This window comes from Lepisosteus platostomus, chromosome 24 (genome assembly GCF_059453375.1).
Source record: "Lepisosteus platostomus isolate fLepPlt1 chromosome 24, fLepPlt1.hap1, whole genome shotgun sequence".
NCBI lineage: Eukaryota > Metazoa > Chordata > Actinopteri > Semionotiformes > Lepisosteidae > Lepisosteus > Lepisosteus platostomus.
In genome coordinates this window covers 10,652,259-10,667,005 of record NC_142634.1, presented here as the reverse complement: position 1 = coordinate 10,667,005, position 14,747 = coordinate 10,652,259, and the positions used below count along the sequence as shown (strand labels likewise).

Sequence of the window (14,747 nt, the reverse complement as noted above, 5' to 3'; positions counted from 1 at the left end):
AGTGGGAGAAAATATTATTTTTTTGGTGAAGGCCCAGTGCAGCGGTGCCTTGGGGTGACTGTGTTGCTTTTGTGTCCAACAGGAAAGTGGAAGACCTGCAGTTTCGTGTGGAGGAGGCTTGTATTACCAAAGGTGACCTGGAGGTAAACAGACACCCAGAAACCTGGAGCCTGAGGCTGCTTCAGGGGATAAAGATGAAATGAACTGAAAACGCAAATCCACATAGATCGGCAGTTGAGGAAGTCAGAGCTCTGAGATTAGTTTTTGGGGTTTTTTTTTTCTTCATTTTTTTTCTTCTGCTCAGCTTGGCACCTCCAGCTGGGTGGCAGCATTGGCACAATCTTTCTAATGACCCTAGATAACCACTTTATTTTCTTATTTTTGTAACAAGTGAAAGCACCAGTCTTGCTTTGCTTATTTTAATACCTAATACACAATAATCATCCTTTTCGAATCTCAGGAGAAAATTTTTTAAAGGTTAAAACTGGCAACCTTTGGTTTAGTGTTCTCTGTGTCCCAAGATTAGTTACTCTTAGACAGTGGGCTGTGCAGATTTATGGTGCTTTGTCCCTGAGTATATGTGGACATATTAGGATTTGCAAATAATTGCAAATGATTGTGGTGGTTATTTCTTTTCTTATCAGCATTCAATATATTTTTTTGCATCTTTGCATATTTGCATAATGCATATTTTCTCCTTTTGCATTATAAAGATAAATGAATGGTGGCTGCAGTATTGTGGAAGCCAAAGAATGAAAAAATTGTGTCCCAAGAATAGACAGGAACAGCTCAGAGGAAATGGACAGAAGCTGGAGAATGGAAAGTTTGAATTGGAAATCTGGATATTTTATGCCTAGGGATAGAATAGATAAAAGTCGTATGAGATCAGTAACGGATTTAGGTTTATGTGTGCTCAGCCACGTTTTTGTCTTAAGTGTTACACAATCCGACGGAGCCTTGCTCTGAATATGCTTTCAGTCGGACTGCTTTGGGAGGGTTCTCTACAGCCTGACCAGTTTTTCCGAACCTAGATTTCCTCTGCGGTCCCGTTTAATTTCGAGGTTATTGTAATCTCTGTGCTGTAGCGAGTTCAGGGTCACCTTGCTTTCATTAATAAAAGAATGAAAAGTAGCCTAAATTGGTGCAAGCCTGTTTGTAGGAAGGCTGCAGTGCAGGTATTTAGTGCTATGGAAGTTACCGAGTAGAGCTTCAGAGAACCAAACTGTGCCAGTTTTCCCAGCAACGTTGGGTGTCTGTGAAGGCATTTAAACACACTTTGCCGCACTGTCCAATCTGGCGTAGTAAATAATTTGACCCATTTTCTTTTCCCTGCTTAGAAATACTACAGAACTTGCAAATACATTCATTCTCTTACCTTGAGGTAGATACCAGGCCTGTCACTCCATTGCGTTTTTATTATAACCTTTTAGTGGAGTGCATTCTGTCTGCTTTGTGATTTCAGCTTCCTTGACTGTTTCTGCCAAGGCTAATAGCCAGCCATTATAAATTGCACAGCAGCCATCTGGTTATGGGGATGTATTGTGTCCCTTGTCACTATTTATGAATATATGTATATATTTTTTTGATCAGTCCAGGAAAAGCCCCCAATTTGCCAAAGACACCCTACGTTGAAAATCTGATTTAATCAAAAGGAATGTTCTGCATTGAATTGGTTCCAACACTAACTACACAGTTCTTTCAGCATCAACTTTATTAATTGTGTGCATGTTACTCTCCAGCGATATTTAAAAGTGCTCTGTGGATAATAACTCCGATGATGTGCTGTAAACCCTTCAATGAAAGTGATCTGTTATTGCTGCTGTTCTCTTGGTATCCACTGGTGTGCCTTAGCGGACTGACACTGCAGATGTCACAGCTGAGCAAGCCACTGGGGATACCTTAGCGCTATCACACAGCTCCCTTTTAATTTTGTTTAATTCCAAAACTCATGCAACCTTATTCTTTTTGTTCAATCATTTTGAGTTGAATTTTGTTTCATAAAAAAAAAACGCATTAAAACCAGAGATCATTTGAGGCTTCTGGGGGTTTATGGTATGTATCTGTATTAACTCCTCTAATACGCATTGAACTAAAAAAAGGCTTTGGCGATGCTTTAGAATAAGCAGCAGTTTTACGTTCTTATGGGCCATGCTATGCATTAAGCACATTAAAGACTTGATGGCAGGGACAGGTTTTACTGCTGTCACCACTGCTGCTTACTGTGACGTGTGGCCACTGGACCTTTTCTCTGTTTGTGTAAAAAAACAGAGATACACTTACTGCATGATCCTTTTTTATCCATAAATCTTTTCTTTCTTGCGATCATCTCACCTTCGATCACAACAAAAAAAAATCCATTGCCCTCAGCAGCAGCAGCAGCCCCACGCTCCCTCTCTTGCCCCCACCCCTTCTCACCCTCCTACTCTTCTCAGCCACTCCCCTCCCGGTGAAAGGCGCTGGCAGCACGGCCTGCATGTGGCTCTTCTCCCATCGTGCTGGCATGTGATGGTGGCACTGGTGTGTTCTCTTCCTCTCCCTTTTTACTAACAGACGCAGACCAAACTGGAGCATGCCCGCATTAAGGAGCTTGAACAGAGCCTGCTCTTTGAAAAGACCAAAGCTGACAAACTCCAGAGAGAGTTAGAAGACACTAGGGTAATGGATCTTGCTCTGTACAGTCTGGGTAACAGGCTTCCTCAAGTCCCCAGAGAGGCCCAGGGGGTTGGGGGGTGATTTAGGTCACCCATTATCAGCATTTTCTCATATGTCACTCAGGGAGAAGCAGAAATACTTGATGAGGCTTCACGGCTTGACGCTTTTTTAGGCAGGCCTCAGTAAAAGCATAACAGAGTGCTGGTTGAATAATGAATAATCTACAGTCAGACATATCAGAAGATAAATGCCTTTTTTCAGTTTTTTTTGGTCCTCACCCCCGGGTGGTTACCCTCATGCAGCAAAAATTAAAGCCCAAGGCAACCAATTGTGAAACTGGTGCAAAGGATTTTATCTCAGCAGATTATTCTCTTAACATTTTTTTGTCCTTTGTTTTAAAGATGACAAAACTGTATTGCTCCTTAAAGTACTACCACACAAAAAAAAATCTGAAATACGATGTCAGGTGGGGGAATTGAGCTCATGTTGTAAGTCGACTCATTTTTTTGCTTGCATGGCGCATTTATTATAAGAAGCATAGAAGTTGCTGAGTAAAAAACAGCAGGTGGAAAAGATGTTTGAGCACTGCTGATTGGAAAACCACAGTCAAACAAATTGGACTAGCAACTTTATTTCAGAATTGTAGACCAATTTAAGGAATAGGCCAGTAGTTTATTAACATGCCAATAACTGCAGTTTTGAGAACCTGGATAATGATTGCACATTCATTTCATATTAATAACTATATATTTACAAACTCTGTCAATGGTGACAGCCAGGATTATCAAAGGTCATTCCAGGGCAGTACTGTGTTCCAAACAGACCCTAAACTGGAAAGCTTTCCACTTCATGTGGAGGAGTAGGCTTGGATGGTGATAAGTACTCTTGAGACTTGGCTGTGTGTGTGTCCTGATGCCTGCGTCTGTGTTCCACCGGTCTTGGTGTCTGCCCTGGTTTTCCTCCTGCTCTACTGCACCGCACCCATGAGCTCATGCTGGTGCCACTTCCCACCTGCCTCTTCCAGCCCGTCCGCTTGCCTGGGGCTGTCCTGCTACCGGCTCCTTCCTTTCCTCTAGACATCTACTGGCTTTGGTCCCTTTTTTCTGATGATTTCTAGGAGCCTGGAGTGCAGACGGTGGCAGAATTTCTTTCCGCAGCTACTTGACCTCCCTTCGTTCCTCCATGAAACTAGCCAGCTGAAGTTAGCTACCTCTTATGGTACAGAATACACTTCAGAGATTCCCTTTCTGATCGCCAGTCTTTTTCTAAGCAGGCTACTAAGGGTTATTGGGCAGCAATTCAGATGTTTGTTTAGGGCCTGCTTGGAACAGACAGCTGACCTGAAATGTCCCAGCAGGACGAGACTTAGCCAGTCATCCCAAAGAATGTTACTTGTTCTTTCAGTCTTTGCAACCAATATCTGTTGCAGAAATGAAAAAATGACTTTTGAGAGAGAAATGTGATGTTCTGTAGGTAGCCACCGTTTCGGAGAAGTCCCGAATTATGGAACTGGAGAAAGACCTGGCACTGCGCGTGAAAGAGGTGGCAGACCTTCGGCACAGACTAGAAACCTCCCAAGGGTCGGGAGACACGGACTCGACCACTCCGTTGCTGGAGGAGCTGAGCTCAATGAGAGACCAGCTAGCCTCCGTGAGCAAAGATCACCAAAGTGAACTGAAAGCCTTGAAAGAGAAACTTGAAAGCTCGGAGAAGGGGCATCAGCAAGGGATGTCCATGTTGAAGGCAACTGTCGAGAAGCTCTCCAAAGAGAACGAGGTGCTGAAGACCAAATTGAGCCACGCGGACAAGGAGAACTCGGATGTCATTGAGCTCTGGCGCTCAAAGCTGGAGTCTGCCATTGCCTCCCATCAGCAAGCTATGGAGGAGCTGAAGGTGTCCTTCAGCAAGGGGGCAGGAGCTCAGTCGGCTGAACTAGTAGAGCTGAAAAGTTCCCTGGAGAAGATCAAGCTGGGTCACAAGACTGAGCTCGAGAACATCGGAGTCAAGCGCGATTTGGAGAAGGTGGCATGGCTCAAGGAAGTTGAGGACCTGAAGGCCAAGCTGCTGGAGGTGACGGAGGAGAAGGAGAAACTGGTCGAGAACCTCAAGACCAACCTGGAGACTGTGGAGGAGCAGCATCTGGTGGAGATGGAAGATGTCCTGAGCAAGTTGCACAACACCGAGCTGAAGGTAAAGGAGCTGGAGGAGCTGGAGAACGTGGCCAGCGAGAAGGGCAAGCTCATCGATAGCCTGAAGGAGCAGGTCAGGCAGGCCGAGGAGCAGCTGACCGCTCTGGAGTCCTTGCGGAAAGCACAGGCTGAAGGTAATGAGGAGCTCCAGAGACTGAAAGCCAAGCTGGGGACAGCAGACGCCCAGTCAATCTCTCAGGGCAACAAGGTGCGTGTCCCTTCATCTCATCATCTTATGTTGTCACCATGATCACAATATCCTCTCATTCTAGATATTAACACCCATTACCGTTTTGTCTTTAAGCTATGTACCAGCTTTTTTAAAAAAGATTAATCAAAGCCTTCCTATTCTGAGATGGTGTGTATAAACTCTTAGAACAGATGAGCAACTTTTGCAGGTTGATTGGCAAACAAAATATTGAAATCTACATTTTCCTTACAATGCCCCATTATTTTTACTTCTGAAATGGAGTAATTTTAGTGCTATTGCTTTTAGATTTCCATTGCTTAGCTGTGAAGCAACAGTCTGTTGGTCAAAACTGAACTAAGTCCCTACTGTCCTCAAAATTTATCTCAAGTATGGCTTTTTGGTAAGAAAGCAGAAACTCAGGAATATCTTGAAGGTGTTTATTAAAGTCATTTTTTTTTTACTTTTATTTTTTTTTACATGGATGTGTTCTGTTCACCTTTATTTTCGTTTCAAGTTTTGTTCCCATTTGTTTTCCCTTCACCCATTTCACCAATCGTGCTTCAGGTCAGTGAATTGGCCAGAGAGCTGGATGGGAAAACACAGCAGGTCTCTTCTCTAGAGCAGAGCCTGGCTACCCTCAGCCAGGATAAGAGCTCTCTGGAGCAGCAGCTGGAGAGCCTGGTAAGTAACCACTTTACTGTAGGTCTTGCGGTCCACTTTGCTACTGGAATGCAGGTAGGTCCATAGAAACCCAGAAGCTGTTCATTCAAGCAGAGTGGAAATATTGTGTGCACATTTCACAACAAAAAGCACTGTTTTAGGTTATCGACTGAATACATAAAACATTTTATTGAAATTAATAAGGTTAAATAGCGAGGTTTGTATTCATAAATAAGGTTAACATAATGAAGTTCACATTAATTTTTTCTCAATTAAAAAGGATTCTTAGCGCGTCTCAAGAAATTGATTTGCCACTAGAGGGCGATGTGACTCTTCCCGTTTCCCTTTGAGCAATGAAATGTTTCAGAGATGCACCTTCAGTTATATCAAAGTTTTTTTTATTTTTAACAGAGATACATCTGCTTGTTGTTTCTTGTTATAATTTGTAAGACGTCTTATTAAGTGTCTGCATATTGGAAATAATGTTTCTATAGCAATTAACATCCCATTTAGGTGAAGTTATTGGTGCCTCAATGCCAGCGTAAATCTTTGTTCTCTTGGCTTTCTAGAAACAAAAGTTCGATGGAGCCTCAGATGATCAGAATAAAGTTCAACGCGTTATGCAAGGTACAGTGAATATTCTCTTGGTGTGATTAGTACTTTTAGGACTTACTACTTAGTTTTACTTAGTTGTTAAGCTCAATATGTATAAGGAATGCCACATTTTCACTATTTAAATACTAGTTTTGTGATTGTGATGTGAGCATCATCTGTAGTATATATTTTCTATATGGAGCCTTTTGTAAATGATCCTATATCATTGAGGTTAGTGGTCCCTTTCAAATCAACCAAGTTGTCGCAGTGCTCTCTGTGCATGGCCTGTTCTGCGATTCAGAGGTTAGGGGTGCTGCTGGGGGTCCTGTGGTTCGGCAAAATATTTTTTAATTTAAAAGCGAGTTATTTTGCCCCAGAAACAGAATTTTAGTGGCAGTTCAAGTTGGTTTATTATGGTTTTATTTTTTTAGATATTTCTTGATATTTGTTTCCCTTTGGATTTTAGAAACACTTGAGAAACTCAAACAAAAAGAAGAGCAGTGCTTGTCCTTGTCTGCGGACGCAGAGACTATAAGGAGCCAGCTTGCAGGTTTTTTGCCTTTCCTTCAAAGTGCTGTAATAATATACAAAGATGACAGCCCAACGCGCACATGCAACACATTCACACACATATTTAAACTTTACAGACTTACAGTAAGTTGAGACACATGTACAGTCCATCAGCCCACTGTCTTCCACAAAGGAAAAGATGTACTATAGACTCCAATCCTGGTCCCACAGGGGCTGCAGGTTTTCTAGGTCTCTCTGAAGCAACAGCCCCTGAAGAGCTGAGAGAAGCTACTCAGTTTATCCACTTGTTTGCTGCTTTAGCTCATTAAAAGCTGGAAAGAAAACCCACAAACACAGTGGCCCTCCAGGACCAGGACTGTCTTCTCCTTAACCATGCCAAAGGTTTTTGGGTCGTCATGTTATTTAGGAGACAACAGTTTCTGCCTTCAAGTTCTCAGGCAAGAGATGGCTGTATGTTCAACATTGCCGAGATATTTGTGAGTCCGAAACATTTTGCCTTTAGATTCTCTTTGCTTCTACCCGTGCATTTGACCTGCAGTGTAGAGAGAATGTTAACGTTATTTTCTGTTAATTTGCTTTGTTTTTCCTTCCTATTGTAGCAATGGAAAGGAAAGCCAAGGCAAGTGATGAGAGACTGGAGCAACTGGCCCAGGACAAAGCGAAGCTGGAGGGCGACATTTCAGATATGATGAAGTCATCGGGGGACAGCTCTGCCCAGCTCACCAAAATGAACGACGAGCTCACTCAGAAAGAAAGGTACCCACCGTGCCCTTTCCCTCTCAGTCTGTAGGCTCTCCTGTGTAGGGGACTGCGGTCGAGACGTGGCTGCTGTGCTGAATGTTTGTTCCAACAAAATTCATCCAGTCAGCCAGGATATGTGGATTACACAAAGACACCTCGATCCATTAGGTTTCCTAGCTTGGTTTCCATACCAGAAGTAATCAATCAAAGGACAGTATGAAATGTGGATGCGACGTTTCTTGATAAAGTTGTAATACCTGCGTCCACCATATATAACATCATTGCTGAAAGTGGGTGGGTGTGGTTTGTCTTCATCCGCCTGCTTCAGTACCAGTGCGGACTTCTGCGCTGATCTCTGCCCAGGCCTGTCCTCACCAGGGAGGTCCTTTTCACAGGAGGCTGGAGGAGCAGCAGAAGCTACTTGGGGAGGCCAGCGAGAAGGCGGCGCGGGCCGAAGAGAGTCTGCAGCTGGCCCAGGCCCGTGCCGAGCAGGCCCGCCAGGAGAGCGAGGAGAAACATCGGGCTGGACTGCAGGCTCTGCAGGAGAGGCTGGCAGAGCTGGTAAGGACGCCTTGCAACCCGGGCTGCAGGTTAACCAGGGTGGCCATCGCTGGCTTCTGAGCGGTGGAGTAGTCTGTAGAGGTCTGCAGCCCGTGAACCTCCCCAGGTGAACTCTCCATGCTCAGGAGAAGAAGCTGACTGGAAAACAGCCTCCAGGTTTTTTGTTCAGGAGTTTGTTCAGCCACAATGGCTGCCCCCTCAGTTTTGTTTGCAGAGAGGCTTGCTCTAAACAGGACTCCAGGCCAGAGACCTCACTTGCCATATGTATAACACAGCGTGCTTCTTGTGCTTTAATGAACACGCCAAAGGCTCTTCAACCTGTTTTTTTTTTTTCCCCCCATATCAGGAGAAGGACGTTGCCAATAGCCAGGCTCAGAGCAAGGAGCTGCAGGCCTCTCACGAGAAGACACTGAAGGAAGAAACCGACAAACACGAGCAAGCACTGAAGGAGCTGCTGCACAAACAAGAGCAGGCCGAGCAGGCCCTGCGCAGTTCCCTGGAAAAGAACAGAGAAATGGAGACCCTAATCGCTGAGCTCCGGCAGCATAAGGAAAAGGCCATGGTACGTGCTTTTAATTTGCAATAACGCATAATTCAGAAAGACACCTATTTTTATAAGTTGGTTTTCCTTGATATTGTGTACCATATGTCACACCTGTAGTCACTATTAGCCCACTTATAGACACTTCCACACCATTGCAGTGTTCAGTTTTCCTGTCTGAAAACCACTGAGCATTCCTTACAAGTAGTGAGCTCTTCAAAATGTGTCAAACGAGGTCTGTTGTGTTAAAGGGCTGCTCAAGATTCATTCCCTTTCTTTCCGATTGCTATTTTTTTAATTGGGTAAAAAAAAAAAAATTCTGTGCACTTTGATCAGCAGGATTGCTTTTAGCAGCCTTTCATAACGCAGCTCAGTTTACAGCCCAGACAGAGCAACAGAATTTACATGTGGCTCTCATTTAGAATTATTATGACTAGGCTATGTGCAATACATGTACAGTATATATTTGTGAACTGGTAGGCTTTCCTTATACGGGTCTTTAAATCTGTATTTTCTTTTCAGGTTAATTGCCTGCTTGAGGACCTTCTGTGGTTTTTCTTTGGCTTTCTTTTCACATTTATTATATGGGTGTTTTTAACTGTAGATTCAGACATGCAGATTTGTTAGTTAGAATGTATATACACCTTGTCCAAAATATTAGGAACCCCCACTGATAAGGTTTTATATCTATGTCCAAGCAGCAAGGACACAAGAGCACCACAGAGTGCGTTTTATGGTGCTGAAGTGTGAGCAGATTTGTCCCATCAGCAGGGTCTCCCTCTAGGGATGTTACAAAGGTGTTTTTGTTATATAAGGGGTTGAACTGCCTGCTTTTTGAGATCTGGGGATTGGTTTGGCTATGAAGCCAGTTTCAAGCACCTTGCTTTCTACTGAGAGCATCTGCATGTTTGTCTGGCAGTTCCTAATATTTTGGCCAGTGAGGTACATTCATCTACAGAGAAATAGATTTGTAATAGTAAACTAGACGTGCTGGTCATTCCCCACCAGGGCCGTTTGTGTCACTCTTGTTGTGGATTGAGGAGGCTCTTCCTTAATCTACTTATATACCTGTGTGAAGAGTGGAAGTTGTTTCATTCATGGTTTTACTGTCACATCCCTAGCATACTTTTCCAGTAAAAGTAAAAGTGCAAACCAGATCTCCAGTTATTTACTGAAAGCAGTAATAGTAAGCTAGCACCTGCTTCACACAATTGATGCGTTTTTTACTGCTACCATTCATTTCCTGGGAATATAACATGTCTAATTCCATCCAAAACTGAATTTCTTATTCCATTTATAAAAGTTCTAAACATAGTCTAGAACTTAGTCTTAGTCTTCTATGTAAAAGAAACATAAAAAACACAGTTAACGACCTGCATAGAGGCTGTCAGAGTAGTCTTTATGCATACTAATGATTCTGCAATAATCTGTGACGGTCACAAAGCACTCAAAAGGTCACTGTCCCTGCAACGTGCTGTCAGTTTTTTAAACAGTTTCCTTAAAATACGCATAGCAAAAATTAGCGTGCACATTAATTAGAATTACTTGTGGCCAAGTGAAATAATTATATCCTGTTCCCTACAGCAGGGAAGGTCAGTCAGTAATTCTGTCTAGGCCTGTAATTCTTCCTACACTACCTTAATCGTGTTTGTGCATTCATGTTTGAAAACCGTATTGTGTTTGAAGCAAATGTACAAACACTGATATTCATTATGAATTTAAAAGCAATGATAGGGTGGTATGTTGGCGCAGTGGTTAACATTGCTGCCTCTCAGGACTGGAACGCTGGGTTCAATTGCAGACCTGGGGTGCCATCTGAGTGGAGTTGTATTTTCTCTCTGTGATTGCATGGGTTTCCTCTAGGTGTTCCACCTTCCTCCCACAGTACTAAGACATACTGGTGGGTTAATTGGCTTCTGGGAAAATTGGTCCTGGTGTGGGTGTGCATGTCTATGTCATCCTGTCCAGGGTGTACAAGAACAAGACAAGAGCAGGCCAAGCAGGCTGGGATTGGCTCCGGCTTCCCCTCGACCCTGAATTTGATGCAGGGGTTAGAAAATGGGTAGATGGAAAAACAGCAGTCGTCACTTTTATTATTGAAATGATCTGTCCCATCTCATGTTATTTGAGTTAGGATTAAAACACCGAATGGAATTCTATGTGTTTTTTTCTATGAGATGAGTCTTGGAATGGATAATGGATAAACATTCAAACAGATTCTAACAGGCAAAGATGAGCTTTTGATTGAAATAGCACCATGGCTGTTGTTAACGAGTATTGTCAGGATACTTCATTGTCATCTTCGTCTTTAGACATCACCATTACCTTTAGCATCATTAGGTTTCTCATTGTAACCCAAAGTAACTCCCACATGTTAAGTTGTGATAGGGTTTTTGGTCACTTGATGTTTTTGGTCTTGTCTTTACTTCCCTACTGGTCCTTTTTTGCTTGCATGACCTTAACCCACCCTGTTGTGTTTTGGTTCCATTCATTTGCTGAATTCCATTTTTTACCTTTCCCTTCCCCTTTACTTTATTCTTATAGTCTCTAACTGCTGAGCTAGCATCCGCCCAAGGGCTGACTGAACGGTTAACTGGGGAAGTGAGAGAACTAGAATTGATGAAAGACCAGCACTTGAAGGAAATAGAGGCGCTCCGTGCTCAGAATGAGAGGTTGCAGGAGAAGGCTTTGGATCTAGAGCTAAAGTTGTCCTCCATGGAGGAGAAAGACCAAGATCTGTCCTTGAAACTTGAGGAATTACTGCTCCTAAACAACCAGCTTCTAAAGGAAAAGGAAGAGCTGTCCTCCCGAAACCAACAGTTAGATCATGAAAGAGGAAGGGTGTCCTTGGATAATGAGAAGCTTTCTCAAGCTGTGGAAGACCTGAGAGCAGACATTGAGAAAACCACAACAGAAAACAAGAACCTCAGGATCTCGGAGCTGGAGCTGACGGCCAATGTGGAGGAACTTCGGAAATGCAATAATGAGAGGGAACAAGATCTTCTGAAGTACCAAAAGGAGATTCAGCTTCAGGAGTCAGTGAAGAAACAGCTGATGGAGGATTACGACATATTGTACCAGGAGAGAGACAATGCCGTGGATGAGCTCAGGCAGAGCCGTGAGGAAATGACGACGGAGCGCGAGAAGCTGGTTGCAGAAAGAGACATGGCAAGAAGTGAGAAGTATTCCCTGGACATTGCTCACTCTGAGCTACAAACCAAATGTGTCTCATTAACCAGAGAGAGGGAAGAACTTAGTGTCACAAATTCCCAGCTGCTCATGGACAAAGAGATTCTGGAGAAAGAGAAAGCAGTGCTCCTTTCCCAACTTCATACGATTATCTCTGATAAAGACGCCCTTTTAGCAGAAAAGGAAGAGCTTAAGAGTCATCTGAGTATTGCCAGAAAGGACTTGGACAAGTCTGTGCATGATAATCGTGAGCTGCAAGCCTCCAAAGATAGCCTGGCTAAGCTCCTAGAAGAAATTAAGACCAGCAGAGAAGTGACAGACTCTGAGCGTCTTCATCTCCTTCAGGAGAAAGAGGACTTGCTGGCAGCTCAGAGGAGAGTGAGTGCAGAGAAGGAGCAGCTCCTGAAGGAGAGGGAGGAGACTGCCGAGATGCTCCACCTGTCTTCCCAAGAGTCTTTGGCCACTAAAGAGAAGTTCCAACAGGAGATTGCAACATTGACCAAAGAGAAGGAGTCCCTCTCTCAAAAGCTCACAAAGCTTGAGAGGGAATTCCACTTCTTGCAGCAACAAAAAGAGGCACTGGAATCCAAAGCGCTACAGCAGGAGACTGACAAAAAGTCCTTCCTGAAAGAGAAAGAAGACCTGGAGGAGAAGCATGAGAGAGAGCTTTCTGAGAAGGCAACATTGGCTCAGGAGAAGGACCAGCTTCTAGAGGATATCAGGAGATTGAAAAGTGAGATTGAAGAATCTGCCAAGGAGAGTGCCAGTTTACAGGCTGCAAAATCTAGTCTGTCCTCTTTGCTGCAAGAGATTAGTCAAGGCAAGGAGACGTTGGAGGCTGAGAAAGCATCGCTTCAGCAGGAGAAAGAGGAGCTGCTCGTTCATCTTCAGAGGGAGCGGTCTGACAAGGAAACCCTACTAAAAGATAAGGCTGATCTGGAAGTTAGGTCTCAAAAACTGGAGGAGGAAACTAGATGTGCAAAGGAGCAACTGACACAAGAAAGGAATAAGCTTAAACTAGAAATAGACGCCAAGGCTGCCAACAATTCAGAGCTGCGACTGTTACACCAAGAGAAAGAAGATCTCCTCATTCAGGAGAAACACCTCCGTGCTGAGAAGGAGTCCCTTTTCCAGGCAAAGGAACATCTTGAATCCCAGCAGAAGACCAGTGATGAGGAAAGACATGGCCTTGAAGCTGAAAAGGAGACCCTGCTTACCAAGATTGAGGAGCTGGAGAAACATTTTGCCACCTTGGCCAAAGAAAAGTCAGAGCTCCTACAGTCAGAGTCAAGGCTAAAGGAAGACTTGGAGTGTCTGCGTAGTAACCAAGAGATCACAGACTCTGTGCGCTCCAGATTATTTACGGAAATGGAAGTGCTGCGGGCATCTCACACCACACTTCTCTCTGAAATCGAGACTCTTCTTCACGAGAAAGCCTGTTTAGAAGAGAAGCATAAGAATCTTTGCGAAGAATCATCTGCCACTGCTAAAGAAAAAGCAGAAATCGCTGCCAGTCTGAAGGAAGTGCAGTCTGAGAAAGAAACCCTACATAGAGAGAAGGAGGAGCTGAAATCTCTGCAAAAGCAGCGTGAGGACCGAGAACAAGAGCTTGTAGCAGAAAAGGGAGGCCTGGTGTCTAGGGTGGAGGAGTTAGGGAAAGAATTGACCTCCTTAGCAAGAGAAAAGACCGAACTTGTAGTCTCCGCATCCATCCTGAAGAAAGACTTGGAGTGTCTCAGGAGAGACCAAGAGAACACGGATTCAGAGCGCTCCAGGCTGCTAATGGAGAAAGAAGGACTCCGGGCTGCTCACGAAACACTGCTCTCTGAGAATGAGGCTCTTTGTAATGAGAAGACAATATTCGAGCAGAAGCAGAAGGCCCTCAGCGAAGAAGCTGCAGCTTCTGCTAAAGCCTATGAAGAAATGTCTGCTAGCTTGGAGAGTGAGAGAGAGGCCTTGCTAAGAGAGAGAAGCGAAACCATCCTGAAATTCTCAGAACTAGAAGCTCTTCACAAAAATGCTTTGTCAGAGCGGCTTGAGGTACAATACATGCAAATACTAACCACCTCACTAATGTGAAGCAAAATGGCTTGGTTTTCTGCGCTTCTGATGCAGCATATTTTTTTAACTACTAATTCCATTAAATACATTAATTTTCCTTCAGTTCTCTGCAGATGGATGGTATAAACTGCCTAGATCTCTGTGGGCTAAATGCCATCATTGCAAGAGACAGAACACAGCAACTAGGAAATCGCTTGGGTTTTTGAAAATGTTTTCACATGTTGAGTGCGATGATGCATGAGAAATGTCAAGCATTCTAAATCGCGTCTGTTGTAGTCCTGGTGGATAAAAGAAGATTCAATGGTCTGGGCAAAAAGTGGAAGAATGATGATTGTAGAAATTGAAACAGCAGGTGTGTATCACACCAATAAGATGATTTCACTGGAAATCAATGACTTTAGTCGTGGTCTCTATCATCTTGTGACCTATTTAAGGATGAATACATATAACAACATAACCACCATCTAATGACAAAGCACATTGTACTAGTATTCTTCTTTCATTGTATACATGTATGAGTTCATAAAAACTTGTTTCATAATGTGTACTTATACGTGAATATTATTTCACAAAAAAATATTTTTTATCCACCATTACTGAAGCAGACAACAGTTTATTGCCAGCAGCATTTCAGTAATCTAGCTGTAGGTTGCCTATGTTATAATTATTATTTCTAAACATGCAATGCAGTAGTTAAACACTAGTGCTGCATTCTAATCCAAAAGAGATTCATTGATAATTAAATGGCAAGAAAGTAATTTTTTTTCTATGAATGGGTTTCAGTGAATGGGCATTGGTTATCTGCCAAATGGTTTAAAATCATGTGGAAAATGCTCCT

General features: G+C 43.4%; 1 protein-coding gene across 9 annotated transcripts in view; it reads left to right on the top strand.

Annotated features, from left to right (window-relative positions):
* Positions 1 to 14,747, top strand: part of clip1a (CAP-GLY domain containing linker protein 1a) — a 60,083-nt gene that overhangs the window by 26,281 nt on the left and 19,055 nt on the right. For 5 of the 9 annotated variants that reach the window (XM_088618127.1, XM_088618128.1, XM_088618130.1 and 2 more), the window contains 10 exons: positions 83 to 143; positions 2,551 to 2,655; positions 4,126 to 5,049; positions 5,596 to 5,712; positions 6,261 to 6,318; positions 6,752 to 6,835; positions 7,416 to 7,572; positions 7,953 to 8,118; positions 8,465 to 8,680; positions 11,204 to 13,888. In XM_088618127.1, coding sequence (XP_088474253.1) covers positions 83 to 143; positions 2,551 to 2,655; positions 4,126 to 5,049; positions 5,596 to 5,712; positions 6,261 to 6,318; positions 6,752 to 6,835; positions 7,416 to 7,572; positions 7,953 to 8,118; positions 8,465 to 8,680; positions 11,204 to 13,888 — 4,573 coding nt within the window. The remainder of the gene's footprint in view (positions 1 to 82; positions 144 to 2,550; positions 2,656 to 4,125; positions 5,050 to 5,595; positions 5,713 to 6,260; positions 6,319 to 6,751; positions 6,836 to 7,415; positions 7,573 to 7,952; positions 8,119 to 8,464; positions 8,681 to 11,203; positions 13,889 to 14,747) is intronic. The other 4 variants (XM_088618135.1, XM_088618129.1, XM_088618131.1 and 1 more) reach the window with 3 other exon arrangements.